The following is a 26,276-nucleotide window of genomic DNA, read 5'->3' on the forward strand; positions in this document are numbered from 1 at the left end:
CAAAGGAAAAATCCACCAAGATGAACTCTCAATCCTAAATATCTATGCTCCAAATACAAAGGCACCTACATACATAAAAGAAACCTTACTAAACCTCAAAGCACACATTGCACCTCACACAATAATAGTGGGAGATTTCAACACCACACTCTCATCAATGGACAGATAATGGAAACAGAAATTAAACAGTGATGTCGACAGACTAAGAGAAGTCATGAGCCAAATGGACTTAACGGATATTTACAGCACATTCTATCCTAAAGCAAAAGGATATACATTCTTCTCAGCACCTCATGGTACTTTCTCCAAAATTTACCATATAATTGGTCATAAAATAGGCCTCAACAGATACAGAAAGATAGAAATAATCCCATGCATCCTGTCAGATCACCACAGACTAAAGCTGGTCTTCAATAACAATAAGGGAAGAATGTCCACATATACATGGAAATTGAACAATGCTCTACTCAATGATAACCTGGTCAAAAAAGAAATAAAGAAAGAAATTAAAGACTTCTTAGAATTTAATGAAAATGAAGGTACAACATACCCAAACTTGTGGGACACAATGAAAGCTGTTCTAATAGGAAAACTCATAGCTCTGAGTGGCTGCTGAAAGAAACAGGAGAGAGCATATATCAGCAGCTTGACAGCACACCTAAAAGCTCTAGAACAAAAAGAAGCAAATACATCCTGGAGGAGTAGAAGGCAGGAAACAATCAAACTCAGAGCTGAAATCATCCAAGTAGAAACAAAAAGGACCATAGAAAGAATCAACAGAACCAAAAGTTGGTTCTTTGAGAAAATCAACAAGATAGATAAACCCTTAACCAGACTAATGAGAGGACACAAAGACTGTGACCAAATTAACAAAATCAGAAATGAAAAGGGAGACATAACCACAGAATCAGAGGAAATTAAAAAAAATCATTAAATCCTACCACAAAAGCCTATATTCAACAGAACTTGAAAATCTACAGGAAATGGACAATTTCCTAGACAGATACCAAGTACCGAAGTTAAATCAGGAACAGATAAACCATTTAAACAACCGCATAACTCCTAAGGAAATAGAAGCAGTCATTAAGAGTCTCCCAACCAAAAAGAGCCCAGGTCCAGACGGGTTTAGTGCAGAATTCCATCAGACCTCCATAGAAGACCTCATACCAATACTATCCAAACTATTCTTCAAAATTGAAGCAGATGGAGCACTACCGAATTCCTTCTATGAAGCCACAATTACTCTTATACCTAAACTACACAAAGACCCAACAAAGAAAGAGAACTTCAGACCATTTCCCTTATGAATATCGACGCAAAAATACTCAATAAAACTCTGGCAAACTGAATCCAAGAGCACATCAAAACAATCATCCACCATGATCAAGAAGGCTTCATCCCAGGTATGCAGGGATGGTTTAATATAAGGAAAACCATCAACGTGATCCATTATATAAACAAAGTGGAAGAACAAAACCACATGATCATTTCATTAGATGCCGAGAAAGCATTTGACAAAGTTCAACACCCCTTCATGATAAAAATCCTGGAAAGAATAGGAATTCAAGGCCAATACCTAAACATAGTAAAAGCCATATACAGCAAACCAGTTGCTAACATTAAACTAAATGGAGAGAAACTTGAAGCAATCCCACTAAAATCAGGGCCTAGACAAGGCTGCCCACTCTCTCCCTACTTATTCAATATAGTTCTTGAAGTTCTAGCCAGAGCAATCAGACAACAAAAGGAGGTCCAGGGGATACAGATTGGAAAAGAAGAAGTCAAAATATCACTATTTGCAGATGATATGATAGTATATTAAAGTGATCCCAAAAGTTCCACCAGAGAACTACTAAAGCTGATAAACAACTTCAGCAAAGTGGCTGGGTATAAAATTAACTCAAATAAATCAGTAGCCTTCCTCTACACAAAAGAGAAACAAGCCGAAAAAAAATTAGGGAAACGACACCCTTCATAATAGTCTCAAATAATATAAAGTACCTCGGTGAGACTTTAACCAAGCAAGTAAAAGATCTGTACAATAAGAACTTTAAGCTTCTGAAGAAAGAAATTGAAGAAGACCTCAGAAGATGGAAAGATCTCCCATGCTCATGGATTGGCAGGGTTAATATAGTAAAAATGGCCATTTTACCAAAAGCGATTTACAGATTCAATGCAATCCCCATCAAAATACCAATCCAATTCTTCAAAGAGTTAGAACAATTTTCAAACTCATCTGGAATAACAAAAAACCCAGGATAGCTAAAACTATCCTCAAAAATAAAAGGACTTCTGGTGGAATCACTGTCCCTGAACTCAAGCAGTATTACAGGGCAATAGTAATAAAAACTGTATGGTATTGGTACAGAGACAGACAGATAGCCCAATGGAATAGAATCTAAGACCCAGAAATGATCCCTCACACCTATCGTCACTTGATTTTTGACAAAGGAGCCAAAATCATCCAATGGAAAAAAGATAGCATTTTCAGTAAATATTGCTGGTTCAACTGGAGGCCAACATTTAGAAGAATGCAGATCGATCCATGCTTATCACCTTGTACAAAGCTTAAGTCCAAGTGGATCAAACCAGATATACTCAAACTAATAGAAGAAAAAGTGGGGAAGCATCTCAAGCACATGGGCACTGGAGAAAATTTCCTGAACAAAACACCAATGGCTTATGCTCTAAGATCAAGAATTGACAAATGGGATCTCATAAAACTGCAAAACTTATGTAAGGCAAAGGACACTGTGGTGAGGGCAAAATGGCAACCAACAATGGGAAAAGATCTTTACCAATCCTACAACTGATAGAGGGCTTATATCCAAAATATACAAAGAACTCAAGAAGTTAGACTGCAGGGAGACAAATAACCCTCTTAAAAAATGGGGTTCAGAGCTAAACAAAGACTTCACAGCTGAGGAATGCCGAATGGCTGAGAGACACCTAAAGAAATGTTCAACATCTTTAGTCATAAGGGAAATGCAAATGAAAACAACCCTGAGATTTTACCTCACACCAGTGAGAATGGCTAAGATCAAAAACTCAGGTGACAGCAAATGCTGGTAGGGATGTTCAGAAAGAGGAACACTCTTCCATTGTTCATGGGATTGCAGACTGGTAGAACCATTCTGGAAATCAGTCTGGAGGATCCTCAGAAAATTGGACATTGAACTACCTGAGGACCCAGCTATACCTCTCTTGAGCATATACCCAAAAGATGCTCCAACATATAACAAAGACACGTGCTCCACTATGTTCATAGCAGCCTTATTTATAATAGCTAGAAGCTGGAAAGAACCCAGATGCCCTTCAACAGAGGAATGGATACAGAAAATGTGGTACATCTACCCAATGGAATAATACTCAGCTATCAAAAACTATGAGTTTATGAAATTCATATGCAAATCGATAGAACAGGAAAATATCATCCTGAATGAGGTAACCCAATCACAGAAAAACACAGATGGTATGCACTCGTTGACAAGTGGCTATTAGCCCAAATTCTTGAATTGCCCTATATGCACAGAACACATGAAACTCAAGACGGATGATCAAAATGTGAATGCTTCACTCCTTCTTTAAAAGGGGGAACTAGAATACCCTTGGCAGGGAATAGGGAGCAAAGATTAAAACAGAGATAGAGGAACACCCATTCAGAGCCTGCCCCACATGTGGCCCATACATATACAGCCACCCAATTAGACAAGATGGATGAAGCAAAGAAGTGCAGGCCGATAGGAACCGGATGTAGATCTCTCCTGAGAGACACAGCCAGAATACAGCAAATATAGAGGCGAATGCCAGCAGCAAACCAGTGAACTGAGAATAGGACCCCCATTGAAGGAATCAGAGAAAGAACTGGAAGAGCTTGAAGGGGCTCGAGACCCCATATGAACAACAATGCCAACCAACCAGAGCTTCTGGGGACTAAGCCGCTACCCAAAGACTATACATGGACTGACCCTGGCCTCTGACCTCATAGGTAGTAATGAATATCCTAGTAAGAGCACCAGTGGAAAGGGAAGCCCTTGGTCCTGCTAAGACTGAACCCCAAATGAAGGTGATTGTTGGGGGGAGTGTGGTAATGGGGGGAGGATGGGGAGGGGAACCCCCATATAGAAGGGGAGTTTGAGGGGTTAGGGGGATGTTGGCCCGGAAACTGGGAAAGGTAATAACAATCGAAATGTAAATAAGAAATACTCAAATTAATAAAGAAAAAAAAAGAATGCAGTAGCTGTTTAATTCACAAGGCTGGCTGTTTCAGCTGATCTTTGGTATATGCTGGAATCCTAATGAAGTAGGCTGTCATGTCAGTTAAGGAATAAAGTTGCTGGTGATGCCCAGAGCAAGCTGCCAAAGCAAGGCAACTTCCTCTTGCATGTCTGTTATATAGGCTGCCAGCAGAAGGTGTGAGACAGATTAAAGTGGATCTTCCCACCTCAGAAAATCTGGATCAAAATTTTATCTTCCTACATCAAAGATACAGATTAGAAGTGGGCCTTTCCACTTCAGCGGATTTAATTAGGAAAAAGCTAAACAAAATCAAACCCTTACAGCTGCGCCCAGCCTTTTGGGTTGTAGTTAATTCCAGATGTAGTCAAGTTGACACCAAGAATAGTTATCACAGCCTGATCATTTGTATTTGTCTAGTGGTACTGTATCTTTAACAGAAGTTTTGTTTACTTCCCCTGTCAGTGAGTGGAGAGGTAGGAAATTGATAGTGTAGTACCAGCAGGCAATGAATGAGAGTTCGGTGTGACTGAACAAAGTGCAGTAGCCCCCCCTAGTGGTGCAGAGTTACAATTGCACAAAGGTTCAGTGTCCTTACCTTGTAAGAAAAGCCTGTCATTTTGTTTTGACATCTCATTTCTCTTTTAAAATTATTTAGAGGTATTTAAACTTAAACTACAATTTGGAATTGAAATATAAATATTTTAATGTTATATATTTATTTTGAAGTCAGCAGTGATCCATTTTGATAATAATCAATACAAAATTAAAAACTTCTTAATGACAAATTTGCTTTGAGAATCACTAACCTTTTCCCCTAAAGTCTCATTTAAACAAAACATTAATAGAAAGAATAAAATTGAAAAAACACCAGTACAAAACGTGTACAACTGAGCTGAGGTTGCCATCTATGGTAGAGTGTATGCTTAGCATGTCAAGAGATTCCATTCCCAGAACCATTTCTCTTGAAGAGTACTAATTAGATTATTTTGAAGGAAATGGTTGCACTCCTACCATTGCATGTGCTCACAGACAGACACAGACTTATAGGCACAGACACACAGACACAAACACACAGACACATAGGTACCCAGAGACACACAGGATTGAATGGTATTTTAAAATTTATATTATATATAGATACATATATACGATCATATCATATAAGCCTGTGTGTCTGTGCGTATGTTTTTCCGTTTCCTCTGACTTCTTCAGTGACTTTCCAAGTGTTTGTATAGTTTCACTAGGTGTACTTCCTACACCCTGTTTGATTTTTAGTTTTATCCCACCAAATTCTGATGAGATACAAGAAATAAAGATTTAAACCTTTCTTTATGGCCTAAGTGGTGTGTGTGTGTGTGTGTGTGTGTGTGTGTGTGTGTGTGTGTGTATTTCTTTACTTCAAGCCTAACGGTGTTTGGAGAATGTATATTGTCCAGGTTATTTCAATATTTTCTAGACAAGAAAAGTAAAAAACCAAAACCAAACCAAACTCTTACTCATCTGTCCGTGTGTATTTGTGTGTGGATGTGATCTGGGGAGGGTAGAGAATGCAGACAGAGGTAAGGCCAGTTGTGTCTTATTACCCATGTAAATAATGTGTGGAGTCCTTCGGCACTGACATGCATGCTCTAAGTAAAGTGATGGAAGTGAAAACGTGCTGCCTTATAATTCAAGGCTGAAAGCTGTTGATATAAGTAACAGAAAAACCAGATAGGCCTGGCTTGCTTTCTTCATGTGTTGAAAAAGTCAGATGAATAACAGAGAAACAAGGTATATTTTGACAAGTTACCTTTTAAAAGCACAACAGTAGCAAGAATGCAATGCCTCATCCTTAGAGATGCCCAAGTTTACACCTTTGTTTTTACGATCTCCTAGACACTTACCAAAGACGCCCTTAGCCTACTTTAGCTAATGCATGTGGCTGTGGCCTGAAATGGCATGTTGCTGTTTATGGGGAACATACATAGTCTTGCTGCTTAACTCAGGGGTGTCAGATGAAGCATGCATCTGATTTTTTTTTAACTGTATTCCTGCAGCCTCTCACATAAGGATTATAATGACCTGTTTGAAAGCCTTAATACTTGAGGACATATGCCAGTATGGCTGGCCACCTTAGCAAAATTGAGGAATAACTTATAGGTATTTGCCCAAGTGTCTAAACTCTGCCCATAACGAGACACAGATACCTGATGATAGGCAATGTTGATGATGGCTGAGCCTCTCTGGATTCCCCGTGACGTTGCAGTGCCCTTTGCACCGCCCTCTCCTGGACCTGCTGTGAATGTAGCCCTTCCTGAGCACGTGTGAGTGAAATATAAGCAGTTCCTGTGGTCCTTTGTCTGCTCATTTTCTCTCCTTCTGCTCTTTAAAAGTCACAATGAAAGTCACACCTATTGATCTTACTCTGTCGACAGTGCCAGGCATGTATCAGTTATTTAGTAAGGTCGTGAAATTGGGATTTTATGCTCTGAGTTGATTTTTATGGTAAATTACAGCTTCCTTCAGGGTTGTCTATGGATACTGCATATAGCATCATTATTTTAGTAGAGTAAATATTGCACTGACATCTGACTTATAGAAAAAGCTAGTTTGTAATGTTTGTAATGTTTTTGTTTGTTTATTTTCTGTAGTCTAAATATGCTTGTGACTTCGGGCCAACTCACATTTTAGTTCAATGAATGTGAACATTGGAGTTCTTGTGACTTGCTGAATGCTGCTCAGACTGTTTAATATCCCAGTGGAGTATTGCTCTGCTAAGACATCTTCAATAGAACACATGCTTTAAAAAGATTGGAAATTCTTTAAGGCCATGCTATAGTAGTAGTTACTCTATGTGAAGTCCAAACTAGTGTGCTAGTGTGGTGATCACTTAGGTTCACAGACTTCTCCTTCTCCTTCTTCTCCTTCTTCTGATTATTATTAATTTTATTATTATTTTGATCTTCAAACTTTACTCCCATTTTAGGATCTTTAATCCTAGCAGCACAGTCAGAGTATATAGTAAGTTAATTTTGATGTGAGCTTCCAGTTATTCTGACTTTGTTTCTTAAAAGACACAGTAATGTTTTGGACTTTTATAGCTGTTTTGCTTAAGTTCATGACTGCTCTGAAGTTGCTGACAAACCAGGTAGCTTAAAAAAGCATTCTCTCGCTCTCGCGCTCTCGCTCTCGCTGTCTGCTGTCTCGCTGTCTTGAGCTCTCGCTGTCTGTCTCGCTCTCGCTCTCTGTCTCGCTCTTGCTCTCGCTGTCTGTCTCGCTCTTGCTCTCGCTATCTGTCTCGCTCTCGCTCTCTGTCTCCCTCTCGCTGTCTGTCTCGCTCTCGCTCTCTGTCTGTCTTGCTCTCGCTCTCTGTCTGTCTCGCCCTCGCTGTCTGTCTCGCTCTCGCTGTCTGTCTCGCTCTCGCTCTCTGTCTCGCTCTTCCTCTCGCTGTCTGTCTCGCTCTTGCTCTCGCTGTCTGTCTCGCTCTCGCTCTCTGTCTCCCTCTCGCTGTCTGTCTCGCTCTCGCTCTCTGTCTGTCTTGCTCTCGCTCTCTGTCTGTCTCGCCCTCGCTGTCTGTCTCGCTCTCGCTGTCTGTCTCGCTCTCACTCTCTGTCTCGCTCTCGCTCTCTGTCTCGCCCTCGCTGTCTGTCTCGCTCTCGCTGTCTCGCTCTCTCCTCCCTTCCCCATCCCTCCCTCCCCCCTCTCTCTCCTTACCTCCCTCCCCCCCTCTTTCTCCCTCTCTCCCTCCCTCATAGTGTCTTGTGTTTATATTCATTATCCAACTGTGTTTTCTCACCTTTCCCTGTCCCTCCCTCCCTCCCTCCCTCCCTCCCTCCCTCCCTCCCTCCCTCCCTCCCTCCCTTCTTTCCTCCCTCCCTCCCTTCCTTCCTTCCTTCCTTCCTTCCTTCCTTCCTTCCTTCCTTCCTTCCTTCCTTCCTTCCTTCCTTCCTTCCTTCCTTCCCCACTGCTCCCTCTTACTTCTAGTCCACCCCTTTCTCTCTTTCTTCTAATGCCCCGGTTCCCTCACGAATTTTTATTTTATTTTTTACTTTTTGAGGAAGGTCATATGCAGTCTAGGCTGGGTTCAAACTCTGTATGAAGCCACGGCTCACCTTGACCACCGATTCTCAGTCCTCCCTCTCCTAATGTTGGGATTATAGGACTCAGTTCTGGGTTACTTTTTAAAAATCAATTGCTTTTTTTTTTTTTTTTTTTTTACATTAAGGATACTTTCCATCTGTCTCCATTAAACTACACTGGGATTATTTTGCTGTAATTCCTTCAAACAAATGTCTTAAATATATATTAGTTCCAAATCTTTTTTGCAGAGGTTAATATAGGATGTTATTTTTTAATGGATGTGACTTTTTATCAAATACAGTTCAATTTTAGAGTTCTTTAACAGACTATCATTCCAATAGGGATAGTAATTTGTTTAAAACAAAAAAGTTGAAATGCAGATTTTATTTGTTGGTGTGGAGAGTTTAGTTCAGTGAAGGAGAATTTGCTTGGCAAGTGACTTGATTTGGTTCCCAGCAACAGCTTTTCATTTATTTTTAAAGTACTTTCCACTTAAAAGAGGTCTTGTAGGGACCTTCATTTATCATAGGTCATGTCAAAAGTGGTCATACCTTGCTTATCATTTGTATGTGATTTGATTTATAAATTGGTTGATGCATTTGAATGTATTTATATTAATACTCATATCAATAATAGAAAATGAAATTTGAACTGTGCAGTTTGTTTATAAAAATTGAGTAAGCTTATAGTATTTTTGTTAAAAATATTTATTTAAAAATATAATTGGCATATATTGTATATTGACCTTATTGATGAGTCCTATTTGGGAATTGATGAAGCATATATATTTTTTTTGGGGGGGGGGGAGCTGGGGACCTAACCCAGGGCCTTGCGCTTGCTAGACAAGCGCTCTACCACTGAGCCAAATCCCAAACCCGTGAAGCATATATCTTGGTATCACATGCCTTATTATATTTTCTTCAGGATTACTTCAAATGACTTCAAGCTAGTAAGCTTCTAGATATTAGTAGTCTATGATTTATATGTTCTGATGCTAGTAGAAGATAGAGCCTTTGTTTCCAATGAAAATAGTAAATTTAGTACTGAATGTACTTCTCATACAACAACAGGACAAAAGTCATAATCATAATAAACAAACTATGCAAATTATACAAGTAATACAAACTAGTTAAATGGAACATTAAGCAAATCATTTAAATGATATTTTATAAGACATTCTTATTTCAGTGAAAAACACCAGGTTAGATGCAGGGATGGATAATTATCTTATGAGCTTATTTCTGCTTTGTTAATTACTATGCAAAGAGAGCTTTCCTTTACTGTAATTACCTATGTTGTAAGTCATTTAAATATGAAAAAGTCTAGAGGTCTGTAAGTATATGATCAGTACTCATTTTAAACATGTGATTACCTTGTCTTTTATGAACATATAGCTTATTTATTTATTTATTCTTAGTTTTTTTTTTATTAACTAAAAGAAGGGTTTTGAGATGGGAAAAGGTGTTTCTGGTCACATAGCAATAACATCCTAGGTTACTGGATTCTGAAAAGGATATTAAGATATTACAAATGAAGCGTAGGACGGGCATCATCCTGGTTGGGAAGAGGGGAGGGAACGGGCATTGCTGTGCAATGTCATAGTTGATAATTCAAGTTTATAAGCAAGTTTTCAAGTTCTGTTTGGAAACAGTTTGAAGATAGTTGAAGAAATATTACTGAGTATTATTTAATGGTGAAGATGGTTCAATTTGTTGGATTTTGTCCACAATAAACATCTTGTGTATAAAATATCTTGTATTTTGTGGAAATATTTTTATGGATGTAAATTTTTTATATCAGGTACTTCGACCATATTTACTCCTCTGTACTCTTTGTTTACTCTCTGTTCTCTCTGACTCCCCTTAGTATGTTGCCTGTCTGTCTGTCTGTCTGCCTGCCTTTCTGTCTGTCTCTAATCTATCAATCATCTCTCTATCTGCCTACCTACCATGTACCTTATTCACTCCTTCCCTTCTTCCAGTGCACTGGTATCTATTCCTCCCTTCCTCCATCCCTAAATACAGAGTCAGCAGATGAGAATACATGTGATACTTTTCTTTCTGCATATGGCCTCTTTCACAACATAGAGAACTCCTCTGCTGCATTTGTTTTTCTGCACACCTCATGATTTTTCTTTATTGGTGAATAAAATTCAGTTGTGTATATTTACCACATATACTTTATCTAGTCATATCTTGAAGGGTGTCTAGGTTAGATATATAACTTAGCTATTATGAATACTAAAAAATAAATGTAGATGGGAAGATAAAAGAATCAAATATATCACTACAAAATATGATCAATTAATACGTTTTGGTGAAATTAATAGAGTCCTTAGTATTTTTTTAGTCATTAGAAGCTACTTAAAAGAAATAAAACTCCTCTTTCTCACATCCTTGCCAGCATCTGTTGTCACCTGAGTTTTTTTTATCTTAGCCATTCTGACTGGTATGAGGTGGACTCTCAGGGTTGTTTTGATTTGCATTTCCCTGATGACTAAGGATGTTGAACATTTCTTGGGTGCTTCTCAGCCATTTGATATTCCTCAGTTGAGAATTCTTTGTTTAGCTCTGTACCCCATTTTTATAGAGATATTTGATTCTCTGAGTCTAACTTCTTGAGTTCATTGTATATATCGGATATTAGCCCTCTATCTGATGTAGGATTGGTAAAGATCTTTTCCCAATCTGTTGGTTTCTGTTTTGTCCTAATGACAGTGTCCTTTGCCTTAAAGAAGCTTTTTAATTTTATGATGTCCCATTTCTCGATTGTTGATCTTAGAGCATAAGCCATTGGTGTTCTGTTCAGGAAAATTTCCCCAGTCCCATGTGATGGAGACTCTTCCCCACTTTTTTTCTATTGGTTTGAGTGTATCTAGTTTTATGTGGAGGTTCTTGATCCACTTGGACAAAAGCTTTGTACAGGGCGATAAGAATGGTTGGATTTGCATTTTTCTACATTCTGACCTCCAGTTGAACCAGCACCACTTGTTGAAACCCCATAAGAACCAACCAAATAGAGCTCCTCGGGACTAAACCACTACCCATAGACAGATCCATGGCTCCAGCTGCATATGTAGCAGAGGATGACCTTGTTAGGCATCAATGGGAGGAGAAGCCATTGGTCCTGCCAAGACTCCATGCCCCAGTGTAGGGGAATGTCAGGGTGGGGAGGTGGGAAAGGGATGGGTGGGGGAATACTCTTATAGAAGCAGGGGGAGGGGGATTGGATAGGGGGTTTATGGATGGGAACTGGTAAATGGATAGCATTTGAAATGTAAATAAAAATATATCCAATAAAAAAGAAATAAAACTCATTAAAAAAGGATATAATATAATTGGTACTAGACAATTTTATTCTAATATTAACAGTTAATTTACTGGAAATGTATTATATAACAGGTATTTTATGAATTATTTCTACTTTTAAAAACAATACAAGAAAATAAGTACTATTATTTTAATCTCTATCTTTTTTTTTTTATTAACTTGAGTATTTCTTATTTACATTTCGAATGTTATTCCCTTTCCCAGTTTCTGGGCAAACATCCCCCTAACCCCTCCCCTCCACCTCTATATGGGTGTTCCCCTCCCCATCCTCCCCCCATTACCGCCCTCCCCCCAACAATTACGTTCACTCAGGGTTCAGTCTTGGCAGGACCAAGGGCTTCCTCTTCCACTGGTGCTCTTACTGAGCCATTGATTGCTACCTATGAGGTTGGAGCCCAGGGTCAGTCCATGTATAGTCTTTGGGTAGTGGCTTAGTCCCTGGAAGCTCTGGTTGCTTGGCATTGTTGTTCGTATGGGGTCTCGAACTCCTTCAAGCTCTTTCAGTCCTTTCTCTGATTACATTTGAAGGTTCAATACCTTGCTGAAGGTTTTTCTTTCCTATTTTAGAGATTAAATTTTAAATTTAAAATCTCCTAAATTTATTTTCGGTTTACTATGCCATACTTCTGACTAAATAAAAATAATTACAGAATATAAACAAAAACCTAGCATTTTGATACGGTTTTTTTGTCAGAGTAATTTCATTATAACCACCCTTTATATAATTTATAGCAGCAATTAATCCTGATTTTATTTTAACTAAGAAGTACAACCATGTAATTTTTTGTTGGCTTGAATTTTCTCTCCTTTTGTTTGCCTTATATTGTTCACTAGGGAGACTAATTTCTTTTTTTCTTTCCTTTTTATGTCATTGTATGCAGGTTATGTGGGTGTGTAATTTGTGCCGAAAACAACAAGAAATCCTCACTAAGTCGGGCGCGTGGTTTTACAATAGTGGGTCTAATACACCGCAGCAGCCTGATCAAAAGGCTCTTCGAGGGCTTCGCAGTGAGGAAGCCCCTCAGGAGAAGAAGGCAAAACTGCATGAGCAGACGCAGTTCCAGGGACCCCCCGGTGACTCATCAGTACCTGCAGTTGAGAGAGGTCGAGCTCATGGGCTCACAAGACAGGATTCTATTAAGAATGGCTCAGGAATGAAGCACCAGATCGCCAGTGACATGCCTTCAGACAGGTAAACATTTTGTTTCATCTCTAGGTACTGTTTGCTCGTTGGTTTCTGTCTGTTTCTTGCTATCTATCTTTTTGGGGGTTTGGGGATTGAACTTGTCCTCAGGCTTGTGTGGCATACGCTTTCACCTGCTGAGCCACCTCATTAATCCAAATACAGTGTTCATAGTACTCCTTCCAAGCAGAAACAAAACATGAAATGTTTAACCACAGTGATTTATTAAATGTTATATCCATATTTTTATAAGTGCTTTACATGGTTCAGGATTTGAAACATGACTGGCTTAAAGTATTCATGTTTAATGCTATAAGGCAAGATTATAAAATAGATGTCTCAGAATGAAGAAGTGAATTTAAATAGGACAGCTTTTGTTGCTGTTGTAAATTGCAGTCTTCTTACTGAGGGTGTCAGTTTTTTTTCTGTAGTCTTTCTTGAGCAAAGGCAGAGGCTATTTCTTTGTGTTTCATAGACATTTATATATTTTCCTTGATGAACAATATGTATCTTTATTTTTTACACTTTTGCATTAAATTATAAAAGTGTTTTGTATTCCTTTTTAAGCTATATACATTATAAATGTTTTCTTTTGAAATTTCTTTAACTATACTTCGATCATGTATAGAATAGCAGGGTCTCACTGGACAGCTCTAGCTGACATGCCTTACTATGCAGTCATGGCTGGTGATAAACACTTCCTCTTCCGTCTCTGCTGCCTAGGTCCACGCACTTGCACCTATCATTCTTATCTGCTTCAGGAAAAACAAAACTTTTATTTTGATGATATCTTTATTTGAGTTAATTTTGTACCCAGCCACTTTGCTGAAGTTGTTTATCAGGTTTAGGAGTTCTGTGGTGGAATTTTTGGGGTCACTTAAATACACTATCATATCATTTGCAAATAGTGATATTTTGACTTCTTTTCCAATTTGTATCTCTTTGAAGTCCTTTTGTTGTGTGATTGCTTTGGCTAGAACTTCAACTACTATATTAAATAAGTAGGGAGAGAGTGGGCAGCCTTGTGTAGTCCCTGATTTTAGTGGGATTGCTTCAAGTTTCTCTCCATTTAGTTTGATGTTGCCTACTGGTTTGCATTATATTGCTTTTACTATGTTTATGTCTGGGCCTTGAATTCCTGATCTTTCCAAGACTTTTAACATGAAAGGGTGTTGAAGTTTGTCAAATGCTTTCTCAGCATCTAAAGAGATGATCATGTAGTTCTTTTCTTTGACTCTGTTTACATAGTGGATTATGTTGATGGATTTCCAAATATTGAACCATCCCTGCATTCCTGGGATGAAGTCTACTTGATCATGATGGATGATGTTTTGATGTGTTCTTGGATTCAGTTTGTGAGAATTTTATTGAATATTTTGGCATCGATATTCATAAGGGAAATTGGTCTGACGTTCTCTTTCTTTTTTGGGTCTTTGTGTGATTTAGGTATAAGTGTAATTGTGGCTTCATAGAAGGAATTGGGTAGTGTTCTGTCTGTTTCTATTTTGTGGAATAGTTTGGATAGTATTGGTATGAGGTCATCTATGAAGGTCTGATAGAATTCTGCACTAAACCCGTCTGGACCTGGGCTCTTTTTGGTTGAGAGACTCTTAATGACTGCTTCTATTTCTTTAGGAGTTATGGGGTTGTTTAGATGGATAACTGATCCTGATTTAACTTTGGTACCTTGTATCTGTCTAGAAAATTGTTCATTTCCTCCAGATTTTTCCAGTTTTGTTGAATATAGGCTTTTCTAGTAGGATCTGATGATTTTTTTTTTAAATTTCCTTAGATTCTGTTGTTATGTCTCCCTTTTCATTTCTGATTTTGTTAATTTGGCTACTCTCTCTGTGCCCTCTGGTTAGTCTGGCTAAGGGTTTATTTATCTTGTTGATTTTCTCCAAGAACCATCTTCTGATTTTGTTGATTTTTTTGTATAGTTCTTTTTGTTTCTACTTGGTTGATTTCATCCCTGAGTTTGATTATTTCCTGCCTTCTACTCCTCTTGGGCCTATTTGCTTCGTTTTGTTCTAGAGCTTTTAGATGTGCTGTCAAGCTGCTAGTGAATGCTCTCTCCACTTTCTTTTTGGTGGCACTTAGTGCTATGATTTTTCCTCTTAGCACAGCTTTCACAGTGTCCCATAAGTTTGGGTATGTTGTGCCTTCATTTTCATTAAATTCTAAAAAGTCTTTAATTCCTTTCTTTAGTTTTTCCTTGACCAAGTTATCATTCAGAGAGCGTTGTTCAACTTCCATGGGTATGTGGGCTTTCTGACATTTTTGTTGTTATTGAAGACCAGTCTTAGTCTGTGGTGATCTGATAGGATGCATGGGATTATTTCAATTTTCTTGTATCTGTTGAGGCCTGTTTTGTGACTGATTATATGGTCAATTTTAGAGAAGGTACCATGAGATGCTGAGAAAAAGGTATATCCTTTTGTTTTAGGATGAAATGTTCTATAAATATCTGTTAAATCCGTTTGGTTCATAACTTCTGTTAGTTTCTCTGTGTCTCTGTTTAGTTTCTGTTTCCATGACTTGTCCTTTGATGAGAATGGATTGTTGAAATCTCCCATGATTATAGTATGAGGTGCAATGTGTGCTTTGAGCTTCAGTAAGGTTTCTTTTATGAATGTAGGAGCCCTTGCATTTGGATCATAGATATTCAGGATTGAGAATTTATCTTGGTGGATTTTTCCTTTGACGAATATTAAGTGTTCTTTCTTATCTTTTTTGATAGCTTTTGCTTGAAATTCAATTTTATTTGATATTAAAATGGCTACTCCAGCTGTGTGTTCTTGAATAGTGTGTCTTTGGGCTTGTTTTTTGCTCAGATTTATCTTGATCTTAATGTACTCTTTGGGTATGCTTTAAAATTCTGTAGTATATTTATTTTTTCATTTGTAAGATTTCTGTTTGATTTTAAGCATTGTCTACATTTCTGTTTTTGTGTTAGAATTTGGAATTAGTTCTTTGTGTTCTGTAAGCTCTTGGTTTCTTTAAAACAGCTATTAGAACTCCATTCAAGAGTTCACTTGTTTTCAGTAGCTCTAGTCTTGTTTTGACTGTCAGTTGATCTCAAAAGCTTTTGGTCCGTTGGTATTTTTTATATTTTTACAACAACACTCTTCTTTTGGGTTTGTTGAAAGACAATTAATATCTCGCTTTTTGTAGGGTGTAGTTTCCCTTCTTGTGTTGGAATTTTCCATCTATTATCCTTTGTAGGTCTGGGTTTGTGGAAAGAGATTGTGTAAATTTGTTTTTTTCATGGAATATATTGGTTTCTCCATGTATGTTAATTGAGAGTTTTTCTGGGCTTGCATTTGTGTTCTCTTAGGGTCTCTATGACATCTGTCCAGGACCTTCTGGCTTTCATAGTCTCTGGTGAGAAGTCTGGTGTAATTCTGATAGGTCTACCTTTATATGTTACTTAACCTCTTTCCCTTAGTGTTTTTAATAATCTTTCTTTGTTTTGTGCATTTGGTGTTTTGACTATTCTCTGAGGGGGGGAATTTCTTTTCTGGTCCAATCTATTTGGAGTTCTGTAGGCTTCTTGTATGTTTATGGGCATCTCTTTCTTTTGGTTGGGGAAGTTTTCTTCTATAATTTGTTGAATATATTTACTGGTCCTTTAAGTTGGGAATCTTCCCTCTCTTCTATACCTATTATCCTTAGGTTTGATCTCATTGTGTCCTGGATTTCCTGGATGTTTTGGGTTGGGAGCTTTTTGTGTTTTACATTATCTTTGACGGTTGTGTCAATGTTTTCTATGGTATCTTCTGCCTCTGAGATTCTCTCTTCTATCTCTTGTAGTCTTTTGGTTATGCTTGTGTGTATGAGTCTTGATCTCTTCCCTAGGTTTCCTGTCTCCAGGGTTGTCTCCCTTTGTGATTTCTTTGTGTTTCTATTTCCATTTTAAAATCCTGGATAGTTTTGTTCAATTCTTCACCTGTTTGTGTTTTCCTGTAAATCTTTAAGTGATTTTTGTGTTTCCTCTTTAAGGGCTTCTACTTGTTTACCTGTGTTGTCCTGTATTTCTTTAAGGGAGTTATTTATGTCCTTCTTAAAGTCCTCTATCATCTTCATGAGGTGTGATTTCAAACCCAAATCTTGCTTTTCTGTTGTTTTTAGATATCTGGTATTTACTTTGGTGGGAGAACTGGGCTCTGATAATGCCAAGTAGTCTTAGATTCCTTTGCTTGCCTCTCGCCATCTGGTTGTTTCTGGTCTTAGGTGGTTTTGCTGTCTCTTACAGTGGCTTGGCCCTCCTGTAATCCTATGTATCAGCCCTCCTGAAGACCAGCTTTCCCTCAGAGGGATCTGGGTGTAGAGAGAGCTGTGGAACTGGGTCAGCTCTGGGCTCAGGCAGATACGGGAAGGGTCCTGTCCCATACTACTTCTGGGTTCCTGTGTCTTTTGGGCTCCAGGGGAGTCCTTTGGAGCAGAAGTGGTGGTCTTACCTCTGCTCTCAGGTGTGTCAGCACTCCTGGTGACTGACTTTCAGCTCTGGTTGCAGGTAGAGACTGGAAGGATCCTGTCCCTGACTTCCTCCTAGGTTCCTGTGTCCAGAGGACTCTAGGTGGGTTCCTCTTGGGCCAGGAATGTGAGCATAAAGGGTGTTCTCCCCTGAGCTCTCAGATTTGTCTGCACTTCTGAGAGTCTACCTCTCTCCTCCACTGGATTTGGGTATCCAGTGCTGTGCTGTATTTTTAGTGTACAACATGGACTTTGGCATATAAAAATTGTGGAATGTATATTTAACAGATGAATTACATCACATACTTTTATGTTGAGAACATTTGAAGGCTACTCTTAGAAATTTTAAATGTACAACTCTTTTTAATTAATTGTACCCATCATAATGTACTGTAGAGCTCTTTGATCATTATATATTAACCATGCATATTAATAGATTTGGGTGTGATGTACCCAGGTTTGCAAACAGCATGCATTGTTCTTCATTTGTACTGTTTCTTTGTGGTTTAGTAGTTAGTCTGGAATCATGCTTGAGTTCTTGGGTATTATTTTCTTTTTCTCAGTTGTAGAATCTTGATTTGTGGACATCATAAAGCTTATAAAAATGGTCTTTTAAAAAAACAGTCTTTTGACTATAATAAGGTATTTTGAAATGATAACACTATGTTATGATCATAAAGAAAAGAACTAAGGGCAATTATATTATTAAAACATTTTATACCTGGATTTTCTTCTTTTCCTCAATTTGATTTTGATATTATTGCATTATTATTATTATTGCTATTATTTTTATTTTTATTGTTTTCAGGTAGGCTTTCTCTGTGTAGTCCTGGCTGCCCTAGAGCTCACTCTGTAGACCAGCCTGGCTTTCAACTCTGAAATTTGTCTGCCCTTTTCAATTTCCATTTTACATCTTTCTATATTACTCATTTTAGAATGATTTTGTTTTTTAGTCAGTATTAAAACTGTGAATGGTTGATGCTTCATGCTTACATATTAGAGCAATTCAATCTAGTTTTTATAATTTTTTTTTACCAGTGGCATGTTAATCATTAAGTCTAATGTCAAGTTGAAGAACTGCCTTTAGCATTTCTTGTACAGCCTTTCCCCCTGAAACCTGGGACTGTCTTTATCTTTCTATTTGTAAATGACTGCTTACTAGGTACAGTATTTTTGTTGTCTGTTTTCCCATTCAGTACTATAAAAATCTCACTCCTCTCCTGTTCTATAAGGTTCCTGATGAGAAGTCTGTGGTCAGGTAACATGTTAATAGTTTTTCTTGCTTCTTTCTGTCTTGAGAATCTCCTATCTTCCATGTTTGAGGGCATGGTTATAATATATTTTGGGGTAGATGTAATTGAGTGACTCTAGCTATTGGTCTTTGATCTTCCTGTGCCTGTGTACTTTTCTGTGGGGTAGGTCTACGTTCTGATTGTTTGTTTAATATACTTTCTTCTTCTTTTGGGAATATCTTGTTTTTCTTTACCCATAACAACCCAATTATTTATCCTTTTAATGCTGCCTCAAAACTACTGTAAGCTTATTTAATTTCTCTTGCTTTCTTTTTTCCTCCTCCAGCTGTGTGTTCTTAAATAGTGTGTCTTTGGGCTTGTTTTTTGCTCAGATTTATTTTGATCTTAATGTACTCTTTGGGTATGCTTTAAAATTCTGTAGTATATTTTTTCATTTGTAAGATTTCTGTTTGATTTTAAGCATTGTCTACATTTCTGTTTTTGTGTTAGAATTTGGAATCAGTTCTTTGTGTTCTGTAAGCTCTTGGTTTCTTTAAAACAGCTATTAGAACTCCATTCAAGAGTTCACTTGTTTTCAGTAGCTCTGGTCTTGTTTGGACGGTCAGTGGATCTCAGCTAAAAAGCTTTTGTGGTCTGTTCGTATTTGAGCTCATTAATTCATTGAAGAATTAGGCACTTTCAATTCTGCAGTTTTTGTGCTATTTAAGCAGGCTTTTTACTTCTGGATTTGTAGCATTTGATATCACTCTGAGTACAGATCTGTCAGGAGTCTCTGGAATGTGTGGCTGTTTTCGTCTGTAAGAGTAAGTGCAATCTGCTAGTGTCATACTTGGTGGGCAAAGGAATAATTTTTATGAACACTGACTTTGTTTCAATACTAGACTGTGATTCAAGTCCAGTTTTTCTCTTCTTTCAAATCAACAGTTGGTAATTTCAGAATGAACTGGGGAACACCTGAAAAGTTGTCTCTGCAGGCCTCTTCCTGGATCTGGGGTAGGTACAGAGATCCTGTGTACAGTTGCTGACCTCATGGTGGAATGCTGCCTGACTGGGCTAAACTGCTGCAGAGGGACATACTTCAGCCTTCTGTGTCGCTAGTTAATGCTTGCTTCCGTTCCCTCCTGCAGGCAGGTACTTTTTTTCTGTGCTGTACTAATTGAACTCCTGTGAAGAAAGGCATGGGCACCAATCCCACAATGCTGTATCATATTCTAATCCAAAGTCCATTAAGACCATAGCACTGAGGTTGGACTAAGCCCTACAGTACTACAAACTGCCTACTGTTGAGGTATACTCATGACCCTCATAGTTATCCTAGCTCAAGATCACAGCTGCCAGTGGGTGGTGTTGGAATAGAATCTGATGGAGTAGGGCTTAGCATAGTTTTCTGTCACTGAAGGTGTGTTATAGGGACTTCAATCTTGGGTAATGTTAGAGGCTTTAGGATTTTCCCAGACTAGGTTTTGCCAGCTTGGTACTGAGGTCCAGAAAACTGCCTTGTTCTTCTTACCTGATATTTCAGTGAATGGAGTCTTGTTTCATATTGTGCTGCCCAAGGTTGGAACAGTGTTCACTTGACTAATATGGTCCAGAGACTCGGTGGTTAAGTACTTATCTTAGGGCGTGGGTAATAGGCCTGTGCTTGGAACGAACTTCATCATAGTAGCCTTGGTGCAGACTTTCTAGCCCAAGAGCTGGCATTAATTTCTTATTTCTCTGTAGAGTTTTGGGAGGAGTTATATGGGTAACTTTTTCTTCCCTTCTGCAGAGGTGCGTCTTTTATTATACTAAGCACTGTAGCCTGTTAGCCACTACAGTGATTTTGAATAAGAATGGCTCCCATAAGCTCATATGTTTGAATGCTTGGTCATCAGGGAGTTGTACTACTTGAGAAGAAATGGAAGGTTGGAGTAGGTATGGCCTTCCTGGAGAAAGTGTGTCACTGGGGGTTGGATTTGAGGTTCAAAAGTCCATATTCTCAGGGCTTCTTTGTCTCTTCCTGCTCCTGCACATCCCAATGTAGAACTCTCAGCTACGTCTCTAGCACCAGGTCAGCTTGTAGTCCATCATCCTTCCCACCATGATGATGATGGACTAAACCTCTTAAACTAGCGGTTCTCAACCTTCATAATGCTATGTTCCTTTGAAAAGGTTTCTCATATTGTGGTGATACCAACCATAATTTTTTGGTTGATACATCATAGCTGTCATTTTGCTACTGTTATGAATCATAATGTAAATATCTGTGTTTTCTGATAGTTTTAGGTGACCACTGTTAATGGGGCATTTGACCTCCAGGTTGGAAACCATTGTCTTAAACTATAAGCAACCCCCAATGAAAAGCTTTCTTTTCTATGGGTTGCTGTGGTTATGTCGCATCTTCACAGCAGGAGAACACTGACCCATGCCTTTGGTGGCTTCTAGGATGTTCGATGCGTGAATAGCTGTTCACCTTGAGAAATACTTGATCTGAGAGACAGCCTCTGGGTGTTGGGCCACTTTGTTCCACTTCCTGTTTGCTCTATTTCATCTTGCTGGTTCCACTGAAATTTTATTTGGCAACAAAATGTTTAAGAGATACTATAAAACTGGATAAAAAGTAAATTTTTCTTCATAATCAGACTTTCGACAATAGTGCTTTTAACATATTCAGAAATGTATTTATAAAGTGCTGACACTGTGCCTAGAGCAAACTAGTTGCATTTAAAATTTACCAAATGGAATATATGTGGCTTAAGGCATATGTATCTTGTTTCTACGAGCTTTCTGAAGAAACTGTGGCATAGTGCTCATGAATCTTATTTAAACTGCTTAACATAAATAATGTAGGGAGAAAATAGTGTGAACATAAGAGAATCAAATAAAAAAGATACTTTTTTCTACAGTTTTTTAATTTCATTTTTTACATTGAACTATAAGAGATAAAACTCTGATGATTGCCTGGAGAGAAAGATGAATCTTAACAATGTGGAACAAATATGTCTTATAAACTTTATGCCTGAATACTTCTCCTTTTGCCTTCTAGATTACCTAAAGAAACAAAAGGGCAGATCTTGTTGCTGTGGTAAAAGTCCTTGACAAAAGCCACACAGGGAGAAAGCTTATTTCAGCTCACAGTGTGAGGTATGGCTACCACCATGGTGCTGGGGCCACATTGTGAGCTGTGGAGCTGGACACATTGCATCACAGTCACGGCACAGAAAGCTCTGAAATTCTGCACCCACTTCACTTTCTCTTTTTTGATACTATTCAGGATATCAGTCTAGGGAAATGGTGTCATCTACAGTGGACAGGACTTCCAACCTCAACCTAATTATGGTATTCTCCAAGAGAATACCAAGAGTCCTGACTCCTTGGCAAGTCTGCATCTCGTCAAGCAGATATGATCTTGATAATTGGGATTAACCCTACCAACAATGACAATGGCTATATGTTTGACCTTAATTTTGGTGAATTATACCCCTTCAATAAGTAGTTTATATGATGAATGAGTGAAAGCTCTCATACTGTCCTGAATGTTGCTGATGCCTTTCTGCCTGGTCTTGGTCTTTAATTGAAGAATGAACAGTCAGTAAACTTGAGGATAATTGGTATGCGCTTATGTAGCCAATGCCATATAACTTGATTATTTTTAAGAATGCGATGTCAGGGCTGGAGAGATGGCTCAGTGGTTAAGAGCACTGACTGCTCTTCCAGAGGTCCCGAGTTCAATTCCCAGCAACCACATGGTGGCTCACAACCATCTGTAATGGGATCCGATGCCCTCTTCTGGTGTGTCTGAGGATAGCTACAGTGTACTTATATATAATAAATAAATAAATCTTAAAAAAAAGAATGCGATATCAATTCTGAAAAACAGAGTCTTTAAAAAAAGTTGTATATACTGACACATCTGCAACGTACTTAAGGTTTAGGGACCAAATGAAGAGTGGGTGGAAGATTGTAATAGCTGGGGGAACAGGAAGTTTGCTGTGAGATTTCATCTCCTAGAGATGTGAGTGTGTGTGGTGTGTGTGTGTGTGTGTGTGTGTGTGTGTGTGTGTGTCTGTCTGTCTGTCTGTCTGTCTGTAGTTCTATATTCATGAAGTCTCATCAACATAGCTGCCTAAATAAGATCTGCACAAAGACAAAGGTGACACCAATACTAACATGAAAAGATGAAGTCTCCTGGAGCCTCAGCACTGTCAAAGAACCATGGCAGCTAAGGAATTCTAAGGGCAGGAGAAACACTTTTTCCCTGGGATAGCCCTCAAACTGACTGTTCTTACTCAGTGGTCAATCCTGATGCCAGATTTCTCAGGGCTTTCTTAGGTTACTTTGGCATCCTGCACAGGTTGATATTTGTCCTGTATTTTAACCATTTTATTATGGACTACATAAACTGCTATGAACTTGAAAAGTCTCCACTCTACTTACAGTTCCTGCCATGATTTTATCCTGAGTAGGATGTGTGCAGTGAACACAGTTCCCAGCTAAGGTAGAGCTAAAAACACTCCACCTTTCTCTGACTTTTACTACAGAGTGAACATTTTCCTTTTAAGGGTATTTATATTTCCTTCTAGGGCTATACATATATTTTATTTACCCCTTTTTCTGTCTAGTTCTTTAAAAATGATTTTTAAATTCCAAGTTTTTTTTTGGTGTGTGTGTGTGTGTGTGTGTGTGTGTGTGTGTATGCGAATATTGGACTATTGACTCCACTTACCCATAGGTAGTGAAACTAAAAAAGTAAATGAATGCTTTTTAATACCAAGATATTGAAATTTTCTTCTATAAAGTAAGAGAAGAGTTAAAATAAACAAATTTAATGGTACAAGTCTTGTGTGTTTTGTTTATAACTGTATTCCTAGCATCTTGCACAGAAGTTGACATTGGCACTCCTTGAGTAGTTACCAAGAGACTTGGCTGTGAAAATACAGTGGATGTCCATGATAACACATAGTCCCATGTAGACATGTTACTAGCATTGAGATACAGTCGAAATAAAAACTGCTGTTTGAAAGCTAGAAAAATGTCTTGGCACTTGATTCCATAGTGGACATGCATATAAGTACTTTAGGAATGGCTATGTGCTTGGAGTTTGAAAATCACATGTCACAATTGGCCTTGCCAGTAGGCCATGAAAAACCATCCTACCTAAAAAGGGTGATAATATTTCAGAGATGAGAGTTCAACTTCCTAACTAACTTATACATTACAATTTTGTGTTAGTCTTGCTTTTCCAGTATTAAGTGTGCTCTAATTTTGACCCTTAAAATTTTTGTTCATTGTTTTCAGAGGTTGGCTAAAAATTGAATATATAAAACCCACATAGTTTTAATAAAAATAACTATTTTTGTGTGTAGGCCTAAAGAATACCAAATAACAGTATTTTGTCAGTGAGAATTAAAAGTTATTTCTTTCAAAATGATTTAGTGTTACTGCTGTTGAAATAACCTTGAGAACCATGATGGGTGCTAGAGAGATGGCTCAGTAGTTGAGATCATTCACTGCTTTTCCAGATGATCTGCTTTAGACCCCACAACCACATGGCAACTTAAAAACATCTGGACCTCTTTTGGACTACACAGTTCACATACATAATATGCCAAGAAAACTCCCACACATAAGACAACTCCACCGTGATTATTTTGAAATGGTTTAAAATTATGTTCTGTTAATTGTTTAACTTCTTTGCATCAGTTACGACCTCTGAGTTATTGGGGGAATACTTTGATCTGCTTCTAATGTGTGCTCCTTCCCTTCATTAGATTCCTCATCGTATACTTACTCCAGACTAGAGCCGTTCAGCTCTAGTTCAGCTTTTCCATGACCACTGTTACTGTCTTGGACTGTATGTTCTTGTAAATATATGAATATCTGTCTATCCATCCATCTACCTTTTAATAGATAATATGTGATATGATTCTGTTTTTTTTTTTGTGACCTAACAGATGTGGTGATCTTTCCTTATATTTATCTAAGAAGTATGGAAGTATGTTTTATCATAATTCTTAGTCAATGTGTATTTAGTCTCTCAGTATTAATAGTACAAATTATTTTATGTTTCAAATGATATAATAATCATGCACATGTGTACTTAATTTTGCATGGATAAATATTTAGGATAAACTTAATTCCTATAATTACAATCATTTAGTTAAAATGCATAAAGGTAGTTGAAAACTTTTATAGGCATTTCCAGTTTGCCATGTATAAAGTATATACCAGATTTTTTTCTTTTTGGCCAATATTTAGTGGAATTTTTACTTCATAATTTTTTAGCCAATAAAAATGTAATGGAATTTTTTTTTTATTAACTTGAGTATTTCTTATATACATTTCAAGTGTTATTCCCTTTCCCGGTTTCCGGGCAAACATCCCCCTCCCCCCTCCCCTTCCTTATGGGTGTTCCCCTCCCAACCCTCCCCCCATTGCCGCCCTCCCCCCATAGTCTAGTTCACTGGGGGTTCAGTCTTAGCAGGACCCAGGGCTTCCCCTTCCACTGGTGCTCTTACTAGGATATTCATTGCCACCTATGGGGTCAGAGTCCAGGGTCAGTCCATGTATAGTCTTTAGGTAGTGGCTTAGTCCCTGGAGGCTCTGGTTGCTTGACATTGTTGTACTTTTGGGGTCTCGAGCCCCTTCAAGCTCTTCCAGTTCTTTCTCTGATTCCTTCAGTGGGGGACCTATTCTCAGTTCAGTGGTTTGCTGCTGGCATTCGCCTCTGTATTTGCTGTATTCTGGCTGTGTCTCTCAGGAGCGATCTACATCTGGCTCCTGTCGGTCTGCACTTCTTTGCTTCATCCATCTTGTCTAATTGGGTGGCTGTATATGTATGGGCCACATGTGGGGCAGGCTCTGAATGGGTGTTCCTTCAGTCTCTGTTTTAATCTTTGCCTCTCCCTTCCCTGCCAAGGGAATTCTTTTTCCTCATTTAAAGAAGGAGTGAAGCATTCACATTTTGATCATCTGTCTTGAGTTTCGTTTGTTCTAGGGATCTAGGGTAATTCAAGCATTTGGGCTAATAGCCACTTATCAATGAGTGCATACCATGTATGTCTTTCTGTGATTGGGTTAGCTCACTCAGGATGATGATTTCCAGTTCCAACCATTTGCCTACGAATTTCATAAACTCGTTGTTTTTGATAGCTGAGTAATATTCCATTGTGTAGATGTACCACATTTTCTGTATCCATTCCTCTGTTGAAGGGCATCTGGGTTCTTTCCAGTTTCTGGCTATTATAAATAAGGCTGCGATGAACATAGTGGAGCACGTGTCTCTTTTATATGTTGAGGCATCTTTTGGGTATATGCCCAAGAGAGGTATAGCTGGATCCTCAGGCAGTTCAATGTCCAATTTTCTGAGGAACCTCCAGACTGATTTCCAGAATGGTTTTACCAGTCTGCAATCCCACCAACAATGGAGGAGTGTTCCTCTTTCTCCACATCCTCGCCAGCATCTGCTGTCACCTGAGTTTTTGATCTTAGCCATTCTCACTGGTGTGAGGTGAAATCTCAGGGTTGTTTTGATTTGCATTTCCCTTATGACTAAAGATGTTGAACATTTCTTTAGGTGTTTCTCAGCCATTCGGCATTCCTCAGCTGTGAATTCTTTGTTTAGCTCTGAACTCCATTTTTTAATAGGGTTATTTGTCTCCCTGCGGTCTACCTTATTGAGTTCTTTGTATATTTTGGATATAAGGCCTCTATCTGTTGTAGGATTGGTAAATATCTTTTCCCAATCTGTTGGTTGCC

At 38.3% G+C, this 26,276-nt stretch overlaps 1 protein-coding gene across 47 annotated transcripts in view; it reads left to right on the top strand.

The window, feature by feature from the left end:
• Rims2 (regulating synaptic membrane exocytosis 2) overlaps window positions 1-26,276 on the top strand; it is a 520,587-nt gene that overhangs the window by 159,710 nt on the left and 334,601 nt on the right. For all 47 annotated transcript variants that reach the window (XM_087555439.1, XM_087555408.1, XM_087555415.1 and 44 more), the window contains 1 exon segment: window positions 12,509-12,819. In XM_087555439.1, the coding sequence (XP_087411565.1) occupies window positions 12,509-12,819 (311 nt within the window).

The sequence above is a fragment of the Rattus norvegicus genome, chromosome 7 (genome assembly GCF_021556685.1).
Source record: "Rattus norvegicus strain SHRSP/BbbUtx chromosome 7, alternate assembly SHRSP_T2T, whole genome shotgun sequence".
NCBI classification, from domain to species: domain Eukaryota; kingdom Metazoa; phylum Chordata; class Mammalia; order Rodentia; family Muridae; genus Rattus; species Rattus norvegicus.